Below are 24739 nucleotides of genomic sequence, written 5' to 3' on the forward strand. Positions count from 1 at the left end.
GAAGGTGGAGCCCCAGGGCTCACTGCCGGTGGGAGCCCCATTCTTTTTCCTTCTTATAGCCTCATAGTCTCACCCCACACAGTTGGCTGGGAGATAGCAGGTTCCTTGAGGACTTTAGCTCCTGCAGAGCTGTTGCCCTGCCAGCCCTGCTGGTCCGCAGTGCTCTGATTTCGGCGTGGGTGGGGAAGATCCTTCCAGCACTCTGGCATCTCTGTCCTTCCTGTCCTTCATGTTCATCAGTCAGCGTCAGCCACCCACTCCTAAGGCTGCACTCCAGACCTCATTGTGATAATAACGCCTGGAAAGTGGTCCTTATCACTAACTGCACCAGCTCCGTAATCTCATTTCAGTTATCCCATTTTTTTTCAAGCCACTACCTCTTTCTTGTTCTCTCCATCTGAAACTTTTCCTCCAGAAATTCCTGTACCCCCACTAAGACCTAACTTCCATCCATCCTCGCATCTTTTCCCTGTCTCTCTTCTACTTCGCGTTTTACTTCTCTCCTTAATCTTGTTTAGAATCCTTGATCACTCATTATATGCATTATCTTGCTTTATCTACCCTTTTAACACTTAACTCCTTAACCCATCTCTCTCATCATTCCACTCAGGTTGCAAGGCTGTGATCTCGGTAAAAATCCAGTTCTCTACCTCCTTTGCACTCATGTGCACTCAACTGAACTTGGGTGGAATAAAACACAAAACCTTGGTGATGGCCGGTGCCACGGCTCACTAGACTAGTCCTCCACCTAGTGGCGCCAGCACCCCGGGTTCTAGTCCTGGTCAGGGCGCCGGATTCTTTCCCGGTTGTCCCTCTTCCAGGCCAGCTCTCTGCTGTGGCCCGGGAAGGCAGTGGAGGATGGCCCAAGTACTTGGGCCCTGCACCCCATGGGAGACCAGGAGAAGCACCTGGCTCCTGGCTTTGGATCAGTGCGATGCGCCGGCCACGGCGGCCATTGGAGGGTGAACCAACGGCAAAAGGAAGACCTTTCTCTCTGTCTCTCTCTCTCACTATCCACTCTGCCTGTCAAAAAACAAAACAAAACAAAAAAAAAAAAAAAAAAACAACAAACCTTGGTGACTATTTTTGATTTTATGACTGTTAACCTCAAGTCAGGTCTTAGTTCTGACTGGCAGCCATATTGAATACTCTGCTCTGCTGACCAACTGTTTTCATCTTCTGCTCACTTCCAAACTCCTGATGCCGTGTTTTAGTCCATTTTTCATTACTATAATGAAATACCTGAGGCAGACTACTTTATAATGAAAGGAGGTTCAAGTCAAGGGGCCCCATCAGGTGATGCTGTTCTTGCTGGCGGAGCCTTTGGGGTGACTTAGAGCATTGCATGAGACAGGGAGTGCTTGTGTAAGTGGGTGCGTCTGGTCTCTCTCCTGTAAAACCACAAAGATTTAATCATGCAGGCTGTACCCTAATGACCTTATCTAATCCTAATTACGTCCTAAAGACCCCACCTCTAAATACCATATTTGGGTTGAGCTTCTACCCTTCTCCTGCCTCATTTAATTTTGACACGTGATGACTTAAGGGACACTCAAACCACATCCAAGCCACAGTGTAGCTCCTTCTCTGTCTTCACCCTGGCTGAATATTCATGGGTTCCTACTCCATGCCCACTACCTGTGTCTGTCCTTATACTCTGACCCTCCCCTGATTCTGTCGATCAAGTGCTCACCATGTAAAGCCGGTCCTTCCACCGGTTCAGTACATACCGCCTGTTCTTGCTGGTTCAAGAACCTCCATGGCAGTTTGCCCCTCCTCTGTATCATCATTTCTTCCTTATTGAATTAAAAACTGTCGTAAGAATTAAATAATATTATAACTCCCAACTTAAAAAAATGTGAAAGCTCTGTTGACCTCATATTCTCTACTTTGTTTTTTGAAGATTTATTTTATTTATTTGAAAGGCAGAGTTACAGAAAGAGAGATCTCCCATTTGCTGGTTCACTCCCCAAATGGCCACAAATGGCCAGGCCTGGGCCAGGCACCAGGAGCTTCATTCGGGTCTTCCACGTAGGTTCAGGGGCCCAAATACTTGGGCTATCTTCTGCTGCTTTCCCAGGCACATTAGCAGGGAGCTGGATCAGAAGTGGAGCAGCCGGGACTCGAACTGGTGCCCATATGGGAAGTCAGCACTGCAGATGGTGGCTTAACCCTTTATGCCACAATGCCGGCCCCTCCACTAACTCTTGTCGTATTTATTGGATTATCTTTGCAGAAAATTTATTTTAAAAGAATTGTTAGTATTCTCTGTCTCCTGTTTCTCACCTTCACATTCTTGAAGCTTTTCCATCTGTCTTTAGAACCTCTCCTGGTTAGTCTTTAGTTTCTACCACAAACTGGGTGAATGTCACCAGTGATATTAACACTAAAGAACAGCTGTGAGATGATAACTTTACTAATGCATTCGCTCCACAAGTGTCTGTTGACCTCCAAGCACATGCCAGACCCTTACGCCCGTGAGGGGGATGCCAGTGCTGTCTCCATTTTAGGAGTGTGGAAGATGAGAAGCAGAGAGGTGAAAGGACTGGCCTTCTATCCCGTGTAGGATACGGCTATCCGTTCCCAGTCGCCCTGCAGGTGGCCTCTGACAGCGTCACCTGTAGACCATTCCCTCCTCCTGCACGGTTTTCTTTGCTTTGTTTCCAGAACATCGCCCTGTGGATTCCCCTCTCACTCGTTACTGTTCCTTCTCAGTGTCTTCGCTGGCTCCTGCTCATCTGCTCTCAGTACATCCTGGAGGACTCGTGCATCAGACCTGGTCTCTGCCAGCACTCAGTCCTGTGGTCTCTCCTGGTCTCGTAACTTCAGATCCTTGCCTCCCCAAATGGTGTCTCCAGCCTGAACCTCGTCCCTGAGCCCTGGACTAGATGGTGTCTGTCTAAGTCCGTTCAGGCTGCTGGAACATAGCACCACCACCCATGTCTTTCGCACTGACGTGGAGACTGGGCGGTCCAAGGTCCAGGGCTTGGCCGAGTGTGTGTCTGCTGGGAGCCCGTGTCCTGCATCGTCGCTGGCACCTTCTCTTCCTGTCCTCCCATGGCAGAAGGGGCGAGGGAGCTCCCTGGGGCCTCTCTTTACAAGGGCGCTACCCTCACTTGTAAGGGCTCCACCTTCGTGACCTAATCAACCTTCCTAAGGCTGCACCTCCAGCTGTCGTGTGGGGGATTTCAGCAGAGGGATTTTGGAGGGCACTCAGCGTTCATTCTATAGCACTCTCGGGCCTCCTTTCCAACCCTTTCCCCTCCTCCCTCACCCCATGCAGCCACGCTGACCTCGCTGTGCCTACTTAAGCTACGTGTTTGCTCACCCCAGGGCCTTTGTGTGCACCTGCCCCCTGGCTGGGCCGCTTCCCCATGATGGGTGTTGTGGCTCACAACCCCACTTCCTTATCAAGTGTTTCTTAATGGAGAGGCCGTCTCTGCCCATCCTGTGAAAAGGCCCCTGACTCCAGCTCCAGAAGTCTCTTCTCCTGGCCGGCCTGACTGCTCTCCGTATGTCATATGCAACATGTGTTGTATTTGCTTGCTCGCTCATTCTTCTCCAGAAGGAAGCGTCAGGAACTGTGTTTTGCTCAGTGCTCTATTGCTACTGCTGGAAATGTGTGTATATATATAAAATAGGTGATCAATAAATATTTGTTGAGTGAATGAGTGAAATCACCAATGTTTGACTTTCAAAACTTCATGCGTTCGGTTTTTTTAGAAGTAGATTTCTTTTATTCTAAATTGATTTTCACTTACAAATTGAATAAAATGTTGAAGATATAAATACATCTTCTTTCTCCTCCTCTTAAGTTTTGAGACTTTTATAAATGCACCTACAATTGTAGTAAGAGTTTCCAGAGGGCTTTTACAGGAAGTTTTCAGCTGGGGATAACTGATAGAAATAGTTTAAATGACATTGACAGGTTGTGACTTTGCTACAAGACCATTGTATTTTTAAAAGGGAAACTTCGATCATCCCATGGGACTACTATTCTAAGCCTTTGAAATACACAGTCCTCATAAATGTTGAATTATTTAATAGAAATAAGCAAAACCAACAAAACCTTGATGTGAGCTGCCTAGGATTTCAAGGTTTTTAATAATGCCTCAGTAACATTGGCTTAATGAGGCAGGTTCCAAGAAAAACGGTGCTGTTTAGTTGACAATCGGGTTGTACTGTTTGCAGAAACAGCAAAAAACACTCTGCTTGTAAATGCTGTGGGAAGGTCTGGTGTTCATCAAGCCACTGCCCACAGCTGGGCCCTGTTTCAGCTCCCAGACATAGTGGAGTTCATACCGAACATATCTACATTTGAAACTTAAAGAACACAATTATGTAGTCCTTTGAGGACAAGCTCTTGTGAAAAATCAGCATGGAATTGCACCTGAAACCCATTTATAAAATCATACTTCCAAAGGCTTTGTCTCAAAGCAGGTTTTCAGAAATCCTGTGGGTAACCTCTAGGCTATCGCTGGGAAAACAGAAATATGCTGGGAAGGTTTTTGCATAAATAATTATCCTCAGTCCCCCTAAGCATCTAATTGGGTTCAAGTAGTGGCTGTGAAGACCGTGGGCTGGTGGTGCCCGGGTCTGGCTCAGCCCATCCAGAGGTGTGCACCTTGTGTATGGGACACTCTGGGCCGTGGCCCCAGGAAGCCACGGGTTCTGCCCAATCCGCGTTTCCATTTTCTGCGGAGATTCTAGAGGTCTTTCTACCTGTATTACCCCTGCATAGCAAGGGGTTCCCCGAGAAGTCAGTTTTTGGGTGGCTTCACAGGCCGCCAAGAAACCCTTCGCCTTCTCTGAGGCCTGCCCGTGTCTGGGGCCACAGACTTTTTTCTGCCAGTCTCTCAGAACGTGATTGATTAAAACAGGCTGTTGACAGTGTCCTTCCAGTCCTTGAGCTGGTGTCTCCTGAGTCCCAGTTACTCAGATGTGTAACTGGAACCATCACAGCCCAGGTGAGGCTGCACACCCCGGGGGTGCCGTCGGGGCACTCGGGCCCGTCCAGGATCCCGGCTCCGGTCTCTGAGGGTGGCTGCTGGCCTCCAGGCCTGCCTGACAGACACATCCCTTGTCTCTTCTCCGCAGGATTCTAGGGTGTGCGCATGTGAGGTCTCTCTGGGTAGCTGTCCCCAAAGCATTGAGTGATCCTCGCTGCATGGCGTGTCAGTGGGCTTAGTATAGAAGCTCAAGTGCAATGTGACTCTGATGGTTTGTTCTGGAGAATTCCAGCCTGCTGCCTGGCTACCACTGCAGGGAGGTGAAAGGTCAGGGACATGACTTCTCACAAGTGCTTCAACGATCTTAACACAGACCAGGGAAGAAACTGGGCTGCTCTGGCCTTATCTGTTCTGGCCTGATAAAGGTGGCTGAGAGTGGCCCTGTCTGAGGGGAGTCTGGCCACTGATCTGAGCTTGACCTTTGGTCTTGCCCTTCGCCTGGAGCTCTGCCAAGGCTTCTCTGGGTGGGCACCTTTGGGCATGTTATTCTTTTTGATACTTGGGCCTTGAGCTCTGTAGATGTGCAATAAATAGGAAATGTCTTATGCCCTCAGTTTGCTTTTTCATGTGCTAAATGTTGGGAAAATGTGGTGTTTGTAATAACATGCTGATTCATGGAGCTCTTCATAAGGTGTTTTTGCGTCCACGTTCTAGTTCATCTTTGCATCCATACCAGGGGAGAAGTCTTATCCGTATGGTTCTGATGAGAAAACCAAGGCTCAATGAGGGTTGCTGATTTGGCCAAGGCTATAGAACTAAAGGTGGCAGAGCTGTAATTAGAACCCAGGTCGTCAGAATTCAGGCCCAGAGCTCTGTCCCTTCGGGGAACTCCGTTGCAAGCTGCCCAGCTTCAGAGGAAGGAGTTCCGTGGTGGTTACACTAGTTTTGTAGGGTTCCATACATACTGGGACCACATTCGTTCTCCAGCACGTAACAAAGGGCTCTGGGACAATTAGATCTTTATTAAATATTTGGTAAATGAGTGAAACTAGTGAACAAATGAATGGATTATGAGGCAAAAATCTCTGTACTTATGTTGGAAAGTTCTACATTCAGAAGGATAGAGTTTTGAAAATTTTATTTGCAACCCCCCCTCTTTATCTTTCTAGATAGATATAGATATAGATATGGATACGGATATAGATATAGATATAGATATAGATATAGATATCGCCCTTGTCAGTTCACTCTCCAAATACCCACAATGGCCAGGTCTGTCAGGAGCCCGGAACCCCATTCATTGTCCCATGTCGTTGGCAGGGACCCAAGGACTGGGCCATCACCTGCTGCCCCCAGGGTGTGTATTGGCAGGAAGCTAGAATGGAAAGCAGAGCCAGGACTTGCACCCAGGCACTCTGGTGTGGGATGCAGGCTTCCCAACCAGTGGCTTAAATGCTACCCCAGACACCCACCCCTAAAATGGTATTTTAAAATGTAGCCGTGCATGTGGGAGGGGTCTACCCCAAATCTTTGGCTTCCTCTGGTTATCTGTCAGTTGAAGGCTAAAGCTGCTCCACATGTTGTTTCTGTCGTGTTGTCAATTGGTTTTAAAATCTGTAACCAAAACCAATGTACAGGTCACTTGAAGATGTCTTCCATGATTCTATTCTCCCATCCCTACCTCCCCTTTAAAGTCACCTAAACTTTTTGTAATTGTAATCCCTCACTGAACCCCACCCACATCAATTTATGAGCATTTCTACAGTTCACTTCTTCAGAATCCATCCTGAGAAAACTGATAGAGCCGGGCAGGGGGACATGGGTGAGTTTCCTTCTAGCCTTGGAAATCTTAATTCTTAATCCTGCTTTCCTGTACCACTTCTGTTGAGCCCACCCCCAGAGCCGTTATGCTGGTTTCCTACTAAAGAGATGCATGCACACGTGTGTGTGTGCATGTGTGTGTGTGTGTGTGCGTGCATACAGTGGGGACCACGTGAAGTGTGGCCCCCTTGCTGCTCTAACTGCGTTCACAGACCCTTTGCTTTCTTCTTTATTCCATTGAGGTGGCTCTTAAGATTAACACAGCAGACTGTGGTGGCCAATAGTTAGTGATGTTTTCCATTCTTCCGCAATGTATATAGGAGGACAGAGTCAAGTGCGTCTCTTCCAGGGCCTGCTAAAGAGAGGCAGAAAGCCCTTTTCCAGAGGGATGAGATGAGGCAGTCATTTAACAGTGCAGCTGTGCTGTCACATGCTAGGCTCCCGGGTGTTAGAGGGGCCGGGGCAGCAGGGAGAAGGGTCCTGGTTTGCTCACCTTCCGTCTCTGTCACATCCTAACTTGGGCTTGTTGGGTTGAAGCTGTTTAGAAGCATCTAGAAGGAATCGTTCAAAGCAGTGCTTCAGCTTATGCTTGGAGCCTCAAGAGGTCCTGCCTGCTGTTCCTCCCATGAGGGTACCCCGAGGAGCTGGAGAGGATGGTGGCCCTCAAGGAGGAGAGTTTTTGTGGAGGGAAAAGAAGGTGCCAGATCATGGCACCCAGGATGGCCATGGCCAGAAATCCTCACCAGCCCGGCAGTGACCCTCACTGAGGCAGGATCTGCACTGAGAGTGGCCAGGCGGATTCTCTTGCTTTGTGGGTTCACAATAGCTTGTGGCAGTGGCTTCCCTGGAATGACTGTCACCGACAGAAGCTGCCAGAGAGGCACGGCCAGAGTCCCTGGCGCAAGGCTTCTTGCCCGTCCGCCTCAAAGCTGGTTCAGCGAGACTTTGTCCAGCGCAGACCTTTCCATTCAAGCTCGAGGGACGTGCTGCTGAGTCGTCCGTGCTGAATCCCTTCCTGCCCTCCCCAGACAAGCAGAAGAGATGTCTGCTGATGGAGAGTCGCATTCTGGGCCTCCAGGGTGGCCTTGGAGTTAGTTGTCCGTTGTCCGTATGGACACCCGCTGTCAGATGTTGCTGGGACATTGTGTCCTGTGCCCAAGGTTTCTGTTAAGTCACTTCTGATGTATCGTGAGTGAAAACTAAGTTGTGCAGCTCAGGTCGTCCTCCTTCAAGGGTCTGTAAACCCAGCGCCTCTGTGACTACCCTCCTCGCACGCAGCCCAGCACCGAGGCTGCCACGTGGTTGCACGGCATTGGCGTGGTTTCTGCAGGAACGGTGACACCCTCAGTCTTTGCTGGAATTGCAGGTTGCGTCTTCAGGATGGCTTCGTGTTACTGTGGCATTGATCTCCTTCTCCAGAAGGGAAGTGCAGAGCTACCATGATGTGAAATCCTGCCAGGGGCGTGGAGTGATTTCATGGCAAAGCAACTTCAGCCGTCCCCTTTCAAACACAGGCCCAGAGGTGGCCTTGCAGCTGACGGGCTCTAAGCGCAGCCGCCCCAGCTGTGCACCAGGTCCCCAGTTTCACGTGGCTGCACCGTGGCACCCTTTTCTATCACATTGTTGTGGCATCGCCAGTGGTGCCTTGGTCACCAGGAAGGGTGTGCAGTCAGAGGCTGGGCTGGGCAGTCCAGGATCTGTTCTTCACCAGCAGGTGGGCGGGGGGGACCATGCTTACCCATGGTGACCTTGTACACACCCACCACGCCCAACTCCATTGTCAGTGATGATGTCATGGGTGTGCTGTCTTAGCGTTTAATATCTCCACACGTAAGGGAAACTGAGGCAGAGAAGAGCCAGACTTAGCTTCTGGATCTGGAATGGTGCCTCACTCTCTGATGTTGAGATTCCTCTCTCATCAGAATGGACGAGCAAGAATCGGGTGCGTGGGATTAGGTTAGGGTCTCAACCTTGGCACAACTGACATTTGGGGCTGGATAATGCCTTGTTAAAGGGGGTCTTCGCTGTGCACTGTATATCCATAGCCACAGGTTGACCTCTTATCACTAGATGTCGGTAGACGTCTCCCAGCTGTGACAACCAAAAGTGTCTCCAGATATTCTCAGACAGCCCTGGGGGGAGGGGGGACATTTGCATTTTGCCTTTAGTCTCTGGACTGTGTCTCAAGAGCCATTTTTCACTGTCTTGCATCGTTGTCTGTAAAAAACAGCAGTTCCCAGCACTGAGGTTATCAGAGGAGTTGCACTTCACTGGGCGGAGTGGAGAGGTCTGTATGAAGTCCCGGAGGAAGATGACACTAATAGAGGAAACTCATACGTGGGAATTTGATACGTTGGTTCATCAGTTCTTCAGCAAATACTCTCTGAGTGCCTGCTGTGCTCTAGGCAAGCATGATCACCAGGGAACAAAACAGACCAAAGCCCATGCTCTTACCCAGTTTCTATTTTTGTGGGGAGACACAGAATGAATGTAGAGTAGTGGATTAGAAGGTGGCAGTCTTATAGAGAGAAATGATCAGACAGGGAGTTAGGGAGAAGGTTAGAGCGAGTACGGGGGCCCCGGACGACCTCACTTAAACAGTGCTCCTTGAACACCTTGAAGCTGCTGAGGGACTTCCAGGCTGGCATCGGGAGGTGAGAGTTGTCCATGCGGGAGGAATGGCAAGTGCAAGGTCACTGAGCTGGGTGTGGACATTCCTGGAATGTTTGAGGTGCAGCTGGGGGCCAGTGGTGGGAGCTGAGGTGGGAGAAGGACCAGGAGGCCCGATCCCTGGAGCTCAGTGCGAGGATGGCCCTGAAGGAGGCAGGGTGGGGACCATGAAGGATTTTGACCCCAGGAATGCCAGGATCAGATTGAAGATATAAAAGGATCACCCCACTGCCATCTTGAGGGTAGGCCCCAGGGGGCAAGAGTTGAAGTTATCATTACTGTGGAAACTATGGCATGGTTTCTGCTCTCCAGGAATTTACGATGATTACAGAGATAGAACACGTGAGGCTAACAAGGAAGTGTTTGCCCAGCGTCACCAATGACTCAGCCCAGACAGGCTGGGCGGAAGTCTAGTGAAGGGAGACATCCCTTCTGTGATCAGACCTCGCAGACGAGCTGGGCCGTAGGCTGGAGGAACCGGGTGTTACTTACTTATTTATTTTTTAGCTTGAGAGACATATGGATGATGGACATGGCACACACCTTAAAATGTACATGTTGACATTTGCTCATACGTACACAGCCATGAAGCCATCCTCCCTCTCAACAGTGAACACAGCTGTTATCTCAAAGTTTGCTCAAGGTTTACAGGGCAAGGTGGGGATTGTTACCAGGGCAGGAGCCCAAGCCAAAGGCACATAGTCAAGGAAACACAGGGGCTTCTGGTGGATGGAGGGAAGCTCAAGCTGACTGTAGTGGAGGGTCCCACAGGGAGTGGGGGAGCCATCTGATACGGTGGCTGGAGGACTTGCACGTCGGGCTGCAGACCCTGGGCCACAAGCATTAGGGCGCAGGAACCTGGGAAGGATTGCATTTGTTGTAGGACATGATGATTGAAACAGGGTTTATCTGTTCACATTTCATCTTTGAAAACCAACACCAACATGTACATGTCTCATCTCTTTGTAGTAAGTCCAAAAAAGCACAGCCAAGTACATTTATGTAAATATATCATGCATACAAAATCAATTAAAGGAAAAAAGAAGCATTAGGCAATTTCATAATTAGATAATTAACAGAATCCTTAATAACCTTATACTAATACAACTGTTACAGACTGAAAACAATTCTCTTAGCGTTAAAGCCTATTCATAAAAATAAGATACATCTACTGTAGATGAACTTTGGTAATTTAAAGGCAAAATTGTATTATATCACACTGATATTTGTAAGGTCCAGCACTTTATTTGTGTCATGTTGGTCATGAACCTAAAGGAAACATTTTAAATGTGTGGTAGGAGTCTACTCTCCTGTCTTAAAGCTTCGGATCTATTTGTGAATAGATTCTATTTCTCCAAGGCCAGTAGACAGACTGGAGAACAAGATTTGCAGGTTTGGAGATAGTGATGTGGATATGAACTCACTTTTCTTATTCTACATCTCCTCGGTAGGGGTTGGCAGCCCCTGGTGGATACTAATCCACCAATGGCTCTAATTCTAACCGAGTGAACACCTAGCAAAGCCCCTTTTGGGCCACTGTCCATGCTCCAGGAGAAATAAGGAGTACTTTTTGGTTGGCCTCTTAGAGTGAGAAGCATCAGACTCTCAACTCCATGGAAATGAATGTCTGTGGGATTATTTCATCTCTTCAAACAGAGAAGCAGGCTGGGAGCCAGGTAGCTCACGCTCAGGGAGAGCAGCCAGAAACTCCAGGGACCCATTCTCACTTTCATGTCTTTGAAGAAGATTTTGACTTGTCCAAAAGTGGGAGGTGGTTCACTGGAGAGCATCTGTTCCCTTCTTTACCACCTCCTCTTTTTGAAATGCCAGGAGTGTTCACTAAATCCTCTTGGATAAAAGTCAGCCCTAAGATCAGAGATCACTGTCAACACCATTGCTGTCATCATCGCTAGTGTTTCTGAAGTACAGAATTTGTACTGTATTAGATACTGAGAATAGTAACATCCATAATCGTTACTTCCAGTTATTTAGCACTGAGAATCATTATTACCAGTTACACATGCTAACACATCATCTCTGCCTTACTTTACTCAATAAATCAAATAATATCAAGTCCCATTTTTCTATTTAAGGAGACTGAAGCTTTTTAAAAGTCTTTTTTGAAAAAAATGACTTCCCATCTTGCAACTACTAAGTGATAGAGGCAGGACTCAAACCTCCCGTTCTCTTCTCTATAAATTTTCAAAAGATCTACAGACACTGTACAGCGTCTTTTCCAGTTGGGAAAGATGAGAACTAAACAAACGAAAAATTCTGTAATCATGTTGAGAAATAATTCCCCTGTGCTTCCGGGGAGTTCACTAACTGTGCTCAAGTTCTAGTTAGAAATATTCTTTTCTGCCGGTGCCGCGGCTCACTAGGCTAATCCTCCACCTTGCGGCGCCGGCACACCGGGTTCTAGTCCCGGTCGGGGCACCGGATTCTGTCCCGGTTGCCCCTCTTCCGGGCCAGTTCTCTGCTGTGGCCCGGGAAGGCAGTGGAGGATGGCCCAAGTGCTTGGGCCCTGCACCCCATGGGAGACCAGGATAAGTACCTGGCTCCTGGCTTTGGATCAGCGTGGTGCACTGGCCACAGCGCGCTGGCCGTGGCGGCCATTGGAGGGTGAACCAACGGCAAAGTAAGACCTTTCTCTCTATCTCTCTCTCTCACTGTCCACTCTGCCTGTCAAAAAATAAAAAAAAGAAATATTCTTTTTTTTTTTTTTTTAAGAAATACTTTATTAGAGAGGCAGAGAGACACACACATAGAGGTCCTATTTGTTGGTTTATTCCCCGAGTGCCTACAATGGTTGGGGCTGAGGGCTGAAGCCAGGAGCTCCATTCAGGCCTCCCACGCGGGCAGCAGGAGCTCAGTTACTTGAGCCACTACTGCTGCCTCTCGTGGTCTGCACGGGCAGAAAGTTGGAGTCAGGAGCCAGAGCAGAGGGTTGGACGCAGGCACTGCCATGTGGGAGGTGGCATCTTCACCGCTAGGCCAAATGCCTGCCCCTGTCTTTTCCTTTAGGTACAAAAGCCTTATCCTCTGTAACACCTTCCAGTGTTGCAGCAAGCAGCCCTATTGATCGCATTCCCAGCTGCCGTCTGCCCGCATGCACAGTGCCCTCACTCAGAAGCCACACCTGGGCCTTTGCTACAACCCAGAGCAGAATGGCTTCGGCTGGGCTCAGTCACTGCATCTCATGTTAATTTGGCTTCTTATGTAGAACAGCCTCCGTCTGACATCTAACATTTCTTCTTTTGGTGAACATTTTATTTTTTGTCTCTGTGAGCTCATTAGCCAGCATGCCTTTCTGCTTTAATATTCTTTTTTCCCCTGCTGTATCCCAGGATTCGTGTTCATGTGCACACCAGTCAGTGCATGTGTGTCATTACTGGGAGAAGTGCTGGTGGCTCACAAGACAGACTGGGTCAGGTGCTGCCTGCCCATAAAAGAAAGCTCCTACTGAAGTTGTATGCTAATGAAGTGGGAGTTTCAGCCTCTTCTTGTCCCCAATCACCACTGTCACATTTTGGAGAATGATCCATGCTCCTGTCCTCTTGGCCAATCAGAGTGAATGGGTTAGGGGCTTCCCTCAGTTCACACGTTGTGTTAATGAGAATGGTGGAAGGAGGTGGCAGCTCTTTCCCACAAAGACCAGGGATCCTTGTTACTTTGTCGGTCTGGTTTATTCCCTCTGCAGTCATCTGCCTGGTGTGTGGGCCTGGGAACCCACGAACAACAGCCATAAAGGACACTGATGTTTGGCCATCGTGAGTTCCTGCCGGGCAGGTTCAGCGAGCTAACTGGGTGAGAAGGGCTCTGGGTGACAGCAGCGCTTTGCACCCCATCAAGCACGTGTGGGCATGGATGGAAAGCCAGGCACGGGCAGCATCGAGGGACAGAATCTTCCTGAAGAAGGAGCGATGTCCGCTGACTCAGATGTTTCACCCCTTCTCCCCAACAATAACTAAGATTTGGTCAAGTTATCTTGATCTTTCCTTCTGAAATTATGGCGGGGGAAATTAGCACCTTTTCAAGAGACATCTGAATCCAAATGACTGGAATATGAGACCATGAATGAGAGCAGTGGTATTCTAGGTTCAGATCCACGTAGGATTTGCTGAAGCTTTCATTTTCGTAGTTTCAAGTCAAGAAAGAGCGTCAGTAACATGGACCCCTGCGTTTAGGGCCAGACCTACCGGGAAGGACACTGAGCCTATTGAGAAGGGAGGGGCTGTGGAGGGGAGTGGGTGAGGCCAGCATGCAGACCCTGGCTATGGGAGGATTATGAGGAGTGGGAAGGCAAATCCTGTTGATCTCTGGGAAGCCGCCTGCTTTGGGGAACAAAACATTTCCTTCTCAGGGCACTGTTCTCCATGCGGGCCTCCTGGGACAGCGTTGATGGAGGAAGCAAGTTTAGGAACAAAGTGGAAAGAAGCCGCCTTTGAAGAAGAGCTTCTCTCTTGTTGAGCTTGTCGCCAGAGGCCTCTCCACGAATCAACGAGAAGCAAACATCAACAGGAACTTGTACAACACAAGCAGGACGCTGACTCCAGCTGTTGCCTTTATCACAGACCCTGAGGTTTGGGGGAACACACTCCAAATACTCTTCTGGCTAAAAGAACTTCGAAAACCGCCCTGTCCTCAGCAGTGGTATTAGCATTTACTGCCAGGCAACCTATCTGTCAGAAGATGAAACAGCAGAAAACAATGAAGAATGTTAGTAAACAGTGGTGTTTGCCTGGGCAGTGGTTTCTGTTTGCTTGCCTGAGTTCCAAAGACTCTACAGCCCTTAGAACCAGCCCCATTCCATTCATTGAAGCCAGCTGCTAGCTCTTGGAAAATAAGCTTTACCTGCACCAAGAGCCTAGGACTGATCTGGATTTTTCCTTTAGGTAGATTTCTCTTGTCTTCTTGTTGATTAGCTGGTCTGATAGTTGAAAAAAATGGTTTTAAGTCCTTTCTACATAAATATTAATTTGTTGGGAACTTTTGAAACAGATGAATGGACTGAGGCCAGAACTCTATCCTAGTAGTTTAATAAAGAATCAGAATCAGTAAAAGGAAGACACTACATGAGGCTTTAGCTAGGCAGAGCTATTACTAGTATGGTTGGAAAACTAATTAGCCTTAGATTTGGAAGAGTTTATTTCATAACATTTATGCAATAAGTGACTGACTTAACAGATGAGTGATAGACTGACTTTGTTGCCTTGGCTGATCTCTCCTCTCCTCTCCTCCTCTCCTCCTCTCCTCCTCTCCTCCTCTCCTCCTCCCCTCCCCTCCCCTTCCCTTTCCTTCCCTTCCCTCATTTCACAAATATTTATTGAACTCTAACTGTGTAATAGGCACCATGCTAGATACTAAGGAATTAAAGATGAAAAGAAAGAATATTCCCTTAAGGAGCTGGGAGTCCAATGGAGAGTAGTTCTACAGGTGAAAACTAAAAGCAGTGAGATAGCCCTTAGAGCGGGGACACGGGCAAGCCAGATTGGGACATGATTCGATTTGCATTTATGTGAAGTGATTTTCAGGAGCTGAGGTCTAGGCTAGAGTGGGAGTGACTGTGGTGATGTGAGTCACTAATATTAAAATGAAAGTGAGCATGGAGAGGAGGGGACAGTTCAAGAGCCTTTAAGAAGAAGTCCCATCTTACAAATTTGGTGACTGGAGGTGAGGCAAAAGGGAGACAAGGCAAGTTCTAGATTTCTAGCCTGGGCCCTTGGCTGGGTACTTAGTTAGGGACTACTGGACCAAGTGCAGGTGTAGGTCCAGGTGAAACTAATTCTGAGCTGTCAGGTAGAAAGGTATTTATTCTGGTGATGTTGTCCGGAGGACTCTTGGATACAAGACTTGGAATTCAAGAGGAAGGTCAGATAGGGATAGACACAGAGAAAGCCAAGTCACCAGGGCTGCATGGCTGATACCACTGCCTGGGGAATGAGCGTCAGTGAGAAGGAAGATGAAGTCACAGTCTTCAGATCCGTGTTCCAGAGAGGTGTGAGTCAGCCTAAGAGAATCCTCCCAGTGTGAGACCCTCAGGATAAGTGGCAGGAGACCATGTTTCTGTAATACCGAGAAGTAAATGAGCAGCAAAGGAATTAGAAAAACCAGTTTATGGAGTTTATTTTCTTCCTTGGTAGTGACCACTAATTGGGCAGATTTAATCTGAACATTAACTTCACTTATACTTGATCTTTCTTCCTTTTGAGTGGCTTTACCAGCTTCCTACATGGGAAAGGAGGGGTAGAAATGATTTTGTATACTTTCCTCCAATGTGGGAGTGTTTTGAATGCAGAGCCTCTAAAGTAAAACATTCAGGATGAACGTGTTATCCAGTCGTCAACATCCCATTTCTGTATGTGCTGAAATGAAAACTGGGGCTTTAAAAATGGAGGTTCAGGGGCCGGCGTTTGGCCCAGCAGTTAAAACGTTGGTTAAGATGCCTGTCCCACGTCAGAGTATCCAGAGTTGATACCTGGCTCTGGCTGCTGACTTCAGCTTCCTGCTAATGCAGACCCTGAGAGGCAGCAGGTGATGGCTCAGTCTGGTTCCTGCCACCCGCAAGGTGAGACTAGGATTGCCTTCCTGGATTTGACTTGGCCCAGCCCTGGCTGTTGAGAACATTTGAGAATGAACCAGGGAATGAGAGTTCATATTACTCTCTCACTCACTCTCTCTCTCTTCTCCCATCCCCTACCACCATCTCTCACATAAATAAATAAGAAGGTTTTTTTTTTTACTGCTCCCATTTGGCGATCTCCAGAGGTCACAGGATGAGTCAGAACTGTACAGTACACGTGTCCTTGGAGCCCATGACCTAGGTGGCACGCTAGACTGGATGCTTAACTCATTCCTTCTCTAGGTCCAGGTTTCTTTTGGTCTAGCTGATCTCCAGGGGGCTCCCCTAATCCATATCCTGGGATCATCACAGTTCTTCTTGTGTCTGTGTCAAGAAAGTATAAAATCTGTGCATAACCTGTGGCTCTAAGGCTCCTTTTTTGTATTCCTGTCCCTTGGAGGAGTATCCCTTTATTTTAGCACTTCCAGAAAACTATGTCTGTTGACCATTATTACTCTTTGAAATTTTGAGTTGCACTAAAATATTTATAATGTGTGGACAAGTACTTGAAAGGAATTTTAGTTTCCATTAAGATGTATCTCTTGATTTACTGAGGCCTATTGATGATAGGAATAGGGAGTTTCTGATCAAGGGTTGTATAATATAAAGAGCACCTCTTTGATATCAGCCAGCAATTACACACTCACTAAACAATCAGTCTCAGCTCTCCTCCAGATGAGATAACAATAGGCTGTTGGCCACATCTTGGCTGTTTGTGCTGTCATGTGGGTCGTGGGCTCAGCTGTGGCCCTCATGGGTGGTTTTGCTGGCTTTTGTGGGGCTCACTTGGGTTGGGACAAGTGTGAGTGGAGTGCGTGTGTGTGTGTGTGGATGAGTTGGAGAATGGAACTGGTGTTCTTGCTGAGCTCTGAGCTGTGTGTATCTGAGTATGTGTTGATTGACCTCATGAGTCACTATAGACTAGACTGGGGTGGCAGCAAGGGACGTGGTGTTTGGTTGTCCAGAAAGTCTTCTTGGCTGTGAACTCATGGAGGGTGGAAATTGTCTCCAGGTATCCTTAGATCTCCTGCCCGATGCAGTGCCTGGCATGTTGGAAGCCAATACAGCTACTTGTTAAGCATTGGGAGCTGAGCAGCAAGTAGCGATAGGCTGAATGAAGCAGGGGCTGCTCCAAGGGAGAGTAGTAACTACCAGGGAGGAAAGAGTAGAGCTCTCAGAACCAGGGATGGCTCCTGTAGTTTCTGTAGAGTGGATGCGTCTTACGTCTCCATGTCAGCCTCCACTCCAGAAGCTGAGAGCTGACATGTAAAATAAGCTGTGGGATCAGGCGTTGTTTAAGACACCAGTCAGGATACCACGTCCACAACAGAGGACGTGGGTTTAATCCCCAGCTCTGGCTCCTGACTCCAGCTTCTGTTGCTGTAGACCCTGAGAGGCAGTGATGATGGCTGGGTTGCAGTCCTGGCTCTTGGCTCTGGCCCTGGGCCAGCCCCAGCCCTTGAGGGCATTTGGGGAATGAACCAGCAGATGAGAATGTTCTCTCTCTCAAGTAAATAAAAAAAATAAAAATAAAATAAATTGTGATGTATGGGTACAACTTGTCTTATAGCTGCTTGCCTGCTGTGACACATCTTCCATAGGATTGGGCTATGAAAAATACTCTAAATAAGCAATTAAGTAGAGGATTCCTGAAAACCAAATGGTTCGTGACTTGAATGCAGAAGCCATTGGTTGTAGATTGCATTTGAATGCCAGTCTTATTATTTCCTGTGTTTCCTTCGATTATGTATTAGCATGTGAGAATAAATAAGAGAACTATGGAATAACCAAAGGATAAGATGCCATGTGGTCATTAAAAAACTAACACATTCATGTGACATTTGTTAATAAAGGAAAATTCTCATTATATAATGTTCAATGGCAAAGCATAAAAAGTTATGTTGGCCCATAGGAGGGCCCAAAAACATTCCTTTTGAATGAAAGAATGTTTCCAAGGTGGAAGAAGTAAAAACCTGGGTGTCTGTGCAGCAAATGAGTCTGTGGTTGGGTGTGGCTCTCTGTCACTTGAAGTGCAAAGTCCCAGCCTGGTGGTCCCCAAGTCTGGGTGTCATCCAGACCTTTAACCCTCTTGGAGCTGTTTCTTTTCCTATCAGCGGAGCTGCTCGGCTGCTGTAGAGTGGTCCCTTGGGGGCCCTCTCAGATCCTACAAGGTCTGAGCTGTGGTTGGAGACTGGACAAAGTGGCTGCCTTGTGTGGCTCACATCAGTTCACCAGCCAGGACCCCATCCACCTTCCCTCCTCTTGTTTCCCACCACTTGGCAGGAGGGTCTCGAGTTTCTACCTCCTGAGCCACTCCTTGCTGCTGCTGTGCAGAGGCCTCTTGATTTATTAATCAATTAATCAGTGCATGCTGAGGAGCTGTTCAGGGTAGTTAAACAGAAAAAACAAAACGCTGGAGCCGTAATCAAGATGGATCGTAATTAAGAACCACCCTCCCACCAATGATCTTCCTGCCCACCCTGGCTGCCCCACACCACCCCCTCGCCCACAGTGCATCAAACCCATTCAACCCTGGTGGGGCTTCCGCCCTCATAAAAGCTGCCAGCAGATTCCAGGAGGGTGGATTTTCTCCTCGTGTCCTAGAGGCAAACAATGCTGGACGTGAGCCTTACCAATTATTTGCAATAAGGGCCGGGCTCTAAAAGTTCAACCAGGCTCCCCAGATGGAGTAGCGGCTCTGTCCATGTTTGATGATTCTAGGTTCTCTCCTGTTAAATTTCCACACAGAACATGGAGCTTCTGGAACACAAGTACTGGTCAGGGTCTTTTGTGAGGGGTGAGAAGTTCAATGAGATTAGGTTGTTCAAGGTCATAGAGAACACCAAGGTCACCAGTAGGAGAACTGGAACCAGAACTCAAATATTTTGATGCCCAGTTAACCCTCTAAATGTTTGTTTCTCTTTGTAATCCCTCTTTCCTTTAAAAATTTAAAGCGAAGTGCATGAGAGGCAGCATCTTAGTTAGATCCCGCTCCTGATTTCTCTTGGGAGTGGGCCTCTGAGCTCAGGATTTTTAAATCATAGTTTTACTTGAGGTTTGTGGGGCAAAGTGTCTCAACGTATTTGGCTCAGACTTTAAGATTCACGGGTACAGACTGACCAGCATGCCGTGGGGCTGGTGGAAAGCACAGGCCAACCTTCAAGGCTGGCTGAGCCACTGGACTAGGCTGGACTTCTGGTCCAGAATCTGGTTTGGTTTGGTTTTCTCCCAGAGCAGATGAGGCTACGGTTTTCTCCGACTAGACTCTCTGTTTCTGGTCACAGGAACATCCAGTACTAACTGTCTGTGCATAACGGGAGCAGGGTCCACGAGGTGCGAGCCCAGAGTGCTTGCGCTCGCCTGCCTCATGGACCAACATCTGCATCTTTCGCTGGATCCCCGAGGGAGGCTCCAGATACGGCTGTGACTCTTTCATGGCCACAAGAGCAAGAGTCTGAAATGTTCTTCTTTGATTGGCCTGGAAGCTTCAAACTAATTTTTTTTTTTGGGGGGGGGGGTTCTTTAAAGTTTTCACTCTACAGTTCTTTTGTGTGTCAGATGTCATTGTCAACCACAAAAACTCTTGTGCCTCTCTGGCTTCTCCTGTGCGTTGGATGACAATCAAGCAGTCAGATTGTTTGCATACATCTAGGGCTTAACTCGTCAACCAGACATTTGGATCGTGCTTGCTAGGCTTGAGTTACAGGCTGTCCTTTTCACCCTCTTCTTTTTCGTGTGTTCTTCAGGACCCGGCTTTCTCGGCTGTGATCCATGACAAACTCCAGGTCCCCAACACCATCCGGAAGGCGTGGAATGACCGTGACAACCGCTGTGACATTTGTGCCACACACCTGAACCAGCTGAAGCAGGAGGCCATCCAGATGGTGCTAACCTTGGAGCAGGCAGCCGGCAGCGACCACTACGATGCCTCACCGGGCTCTCCCCCACCACTCTCCAACATCCCCTCCCTGGTGGGGTCCCGGCACGTGGGCGGGCTGCAGCAGCCCAGGGATTGGGCCTTTGTGCCTGCGCCCTATGCCACCTCCAACTACACTGGCTTTGCCAACAAGCATAGCAGCAAACCCAACAGCCTTGGGGTCAGCAATGGGGCTGAAAAGAAGAGTGGATCCCCAGCTCACCAGGCCAAGGTCAGCCTCCAGATGGCCACCAGTCCCAGCAATGGGAACATCCTCAACTCAGTGGCCATCCAGGCCCACCAGTACCTGGACGGCTCCTGGTCCCTGTCGAGAACCAACGGGGTCACCCTGTACCCCTACCAGGTAAGTAGCCTCTGTGAGCAAGGAAGGTCGGGGTTGGCTGGGTCAAGGCAGACGGGTAGGTGATACTTCCCTTCTCCACCCTTCTCCTTCTGGGAACGTCCCCAGGAAGGGAAGGGGCACCCGTGTCTTCCACCCACATCCCAAGAGCTAGAATGCAGCCTCCTGGCCCCCCTTCCCACCTAGGACGGACAATCTGCCCAAGTGCCTAGGAGGACAAGGAATGAGTTGAGTTGAGCCCAGGGAGTTGTTTCTGTTATTGTTTCTCTTTTTAAATATGGGGCAAAGATAGAGGGAAGTAGAAGATGACTTAAGTATGGACGGCGACACTGCTGGCGAGTTTTCTAGAGTGTTTGCAAGGGGATGTAGGTTGTACCTTGTGCTGCCTTGAAAAAAAGTGGGAAGCATTGAATATGTTACATTAGCATTCTTGGTCTGCCAGACTTTTCATTTCCCAAGTGCTTTGTAGTTTGCAAAATAGCAGTGCACACCTCACTTTCTTTTTTTTTTTTTTAAGATTTAGTTATTTATTTGAAAAGCAGAGTTACAGAGAGACAGAGGCACAGAGCGAGAGAGAGAGAGAGAGATCTTCCATTCACTCCCCAGATGGCCACAGTGGTGAGAGTTGCGCCTATCTGAAGTCAGGAGCCCAGAGCCTCCTCTGGGTCTTCCACATGGCTACAGGAGCCCAAGGACTTGGGCCATCCTCTACTGCTTTCCCAGGCCATAGCAGAGAGCTGGATTGGAAGTGGAGCAGCCAGGACTCAAACCAGCACCCATGTGGGATGCTGGCACTGCAGGTGGCGGCTTTACCCGCTATGCCACAGCGCCAGCCTCACACCTCACTTTCTTTAATGGCATAGTGGGCCCACGAGGTAGGTATGTAGGGTGGGTGTTAGATCTTCATGTTATAGCATCTGAGACCTAGAGAAGCAGAATGGCCTTGGGGCACACAGCCCTCCCCGAGCCCCGGGAACAGGCGTGCCTGTCCTGGCTGCTCCTGACTTCCCTAGCTTACTGTGGCCGAGTCTCTTGTCCACATTGTCTCCAGATGTGGCTGCTTTCCGTGGTCCTCAGGGGAGGAGGCAGGTGAGGGCAGAGGCAGAGCTGGCTGGCTGCTTTGATAGCACCAGAAGGGCTTGTGTTCCCGCCCATGGGGCGATGGTGGGTTGATGTGACTTCAAGCCAGATACAGGATTAATTCACAAAAGCCGACAACTTGACAGTGTCCTGGATAAATTTAATTGGTTCTTTCTAACCCCAGGCCAGACCAATTCGTGTATTTCCTCAGAGTCATAAAGGCCCCAGAGGAAATCTCTCTGGGATAAAGAGATTTGGTGCCCGGCTATGAATCAGCGTCCCCTGTTTTGTGACTGTGTCATCCCTGTGCCCTGGGGTGGGGGCTCCGGGCCTGGCCAGACTGAGCGTCTCCCGCTGTGGACATCTTCCTGCAGTAAATACTCTGCAGTTCACGGTCCAGCCGGCTCGTCAGAGATGGTTGAGTGCGCTGAAAACTGACCTCATTCTTCCTGCTCACCCGTGCTCCCACCTCCCTCCCCACCCAGCAGAGGGCCCGTGGTTCCGTGCCAAAGCTGCTCCCCAGGCGGAGAGCCTCCAGGGGCTGTAACTGCGGAGGGTGCTGCTGCATGCCCACGGAGCCCATGGGAGGCCAGGGGAAATGAGGGAATACTAGGCACCCACAGCGCAGCAGCTGTGGCGAGAATAAAGACCACCAGCCTGGGGGAAGGGGTGTGTGGGTAACAGGAAGGCCCCCCCATAGCCCACCAGCCCCCCGTTACCCACCTCACTGCGTGGCAGTCTTTGAAGGCTGCAGAAGGAAGGTTCTTTATCCTCTCTTGCTATACCCTTCATGGTTCTAAACTACCTCCAGCAAGAGCAGGAACCCATGAACATCACAGATAAATAGGAATCCACCCAGAGAGCTAAGAAAATGAGGAGGCGCTGCGATTGCATTAAACAAACCGCAGAGATAATTTCTCGTGAAATAAATTAGCAAATTGAGCCTACCAAAGGCGAGGTGCACGAGGTGTTTCAAAGATTTTCTCCTACTAGCTTGTGTACCTTTAGTGCAGTCCATACCCAGAGCCTTCACTGGGCCAGAGGAATTTTTACTCTAAAAAGGCATGTCTGAGGCAGGCGTTGTTAGGCTGTCTCTTGGAACACCCACATCCCCTGTTGAAGTGCCCAGGGTTGAGTCCCACCTCTGCCTCCTTCCAGCTTCCTGCTGATGCACACCCTGAGAGGCAGCAGAGAATGGCTCAAGTACTCGAGACCCTGCTTCAGCCTGGTCTGGGCTGTTGAGGGCATTTGAGGAATGAACCAGCAGCTGGTAGGTCTCTCTCTCTCTCAGTCACTGCCTTTCAAATAAATAAAAACACTTTAAAAAAAAAACATGCCTGTATTGGTTCCTTATAATCAGCTATAGATTAATTATGTCTTTTGGCATGGTGGCTGCTTTTGTCTGATTTACACTCGGTAACTAAGTGCAGGAAATACTGTGCATATAACACTCTGAATGGGTGGTTGCAGTTAGAATCCACTTTTGTGGGACGGCAGTGGACATGATGGGAGACTTGGGGACAGAGTTCTACCAAGTTCAAGTCTGTGACTCCACCCACTGCTGGCTCACAGTTTAGTTGCTGAGCTTCTTAATCTGTTCCCTCCTCTGTGGAATTCCTGTCTCAAAGGGTGCGTACAAGGAACAGTTAAGAAAAGTGTGTGAGGAGATTTTCCAGACTATAAAGCAGGAATATCAGGATTATCTATTTCAATTCCTTATTTATCAGCGAAGAAATCTGAGGCTGAGGGTTTTGAAATTTTCTCTGTTTCGAGTTCCCTGAGTCCTGGTTGATCTCTCTCTGTTGTGAACTGTGGGGAACAGGCATCCATTTTATTCTCGCCTCCCTCACCACCTGGGTCAGAGCCTGCTCACATGTGCACATGTGGCTACTCATTGGAGAAAGCTCCAACAGGAGGGAGGCCCTGAAGTTTTCCCATGACTGGTGCTAGAGTTAGGGAAAGGAATCCAAGACCACAAGGGCTCTCAGATCCCAAGATTTTTGGTGGAAACCACCAGTGTTTAACTCCAAGCTAATCTTTAAAATGAAGTATCTTAATGACAATTAAAAAATCCTTGGATACAATGAAATGAATCTAGGTAGCATGATATCATACTCAATACAGGGGCATTTGAATGGGTACAAGAACTTATTTCATAGGATTTCTCTAAATTGAACTTGCCAAGAAAATTCGAGAAGATGTTATATTGATATATATACATATAAGAAATCCACAATTGGTCTTTAATGCAATGAAGTTATTCAGTGTGCATTCCCTTGAGTTGAAGGAAAACATCTGCAGTAAAAATTGCCCCATCCTGCTTTCTCAAAAAGCATCCTTCGGAACCTGAGTCACAGATAGGGGTCGACTGCCTTCTGCTTGAGGTCATTGTGGGAGTGTCCCTTATACCTTTGGAAATGAGTGTACCTGTGAGTACCATCATTACTGGACGTCACATTTTAAAATAGTGGCAGGGAAGGATGCAAAAGCAGCAGGCTCTCTGCAGAGACTGGAACTTGCAAGGGAAGCCAAGGGGAGGACTTGGTGCTGTGCTTTTTTTTTTTTTTTTTTTTTTTTTTTTGACAGGCAGAGTGGACAGTGAGAGAGAGAGACAGAGAGAAAGGTCTTCCTTTTGCCATTGGTTCACCCTCCAATGGCCGCCGTGGCCAGCGCGCTGCGGCCGGTGCACCGCGCTGATCCGAAGGCAGGAGCCAGGTGCTTCTCCTGGTCTCCCATGGGGTGCAGGGCCCAAGCACTTGGGCTATCCTCCACTTCTCTCCCTGGCCACAGCAGAGAGCTGGCCCGGAACCGGGACAGAATCCGGCGCCCCGACTAGAACCCAGTGTCCCGGTGCCGCAAGGCGGAGGATTAGCCTAGTGAGCCGCGGCATCGGCCGGTGCTGTGCTTTTTACAGAAGACTTCTAAACCGGCCCGTAGGAGGAAGGCGAGGCTGCAAGCCCAGCATGTGCTGTACTCAGTCTCAGGAGCTTTGAGTGTGGTGGGTCCAGGGCAGCCAGAAGCATGTGTTCTAGGAGAGCTGCTGCCTGCAGGATGAGGAGCCAGTGCTCCTCGCTGAGACACGTTTCAGGAAGGCACGGGGTGGGTGTTTACAGCAGGGTTCATCTGAAATGTACAGCATGCCTGTTCTTGAGCCAGCTCTGGGGTCAGTCGCTGCTACTTCTCCCCAGCCAGGACAGTAGCACAAGATGTCACAATTAGACAGAGAGCAGCAGGGGAAAGATTTTTAAGACACGGCCTTGGTTTTCTCAGAGGTATTGGGTTTCTTTCTATTTGACAAAACATGAACACAGGAAAAGGAA

At 48.7% G+C, this 24739-nt stretch overlaps 1 protein-coding gene across 1 annotated transcript in view; it reads left to right on the plus strand.

Moving 5' to 3' along the window:
• KIF26B (kinesin family member 26B) overlaps positions 1 to 24739 on the plus strand; it is a 513525-nt gene that overhangs the window by 183299 nt on the left and 305487 nt on the right. Inside the window, exon 3 of the mRNA XM_051820805.3 lies at positions 19809 to 20342. Within this exon, the coding sequence (XP_051676765.3) occupies positions 19809 to 20342 (534 nt within the window). The remainder of the gene's footprint in view (positions 1 to 19808; positions 20343 to 24739) is intronic.

The sequence above is a fragment of the Oryctolagus cuniculus genome, chromosome 13 (genome assembly GCF_051225735.1).
Source record: "Oryctolagus cuniculus isolate XC-2025 breed Fujian yellow rabbit chromosome 13, ASM5122573v1, whole genome shotgun sequence".
Lineage (NCBI taxonomy): Eukaryota > Metazoa > Chordata > Mammalia > Lagomorpha > Leporidae > Oryctolagus > Oryctolagus cuniculus.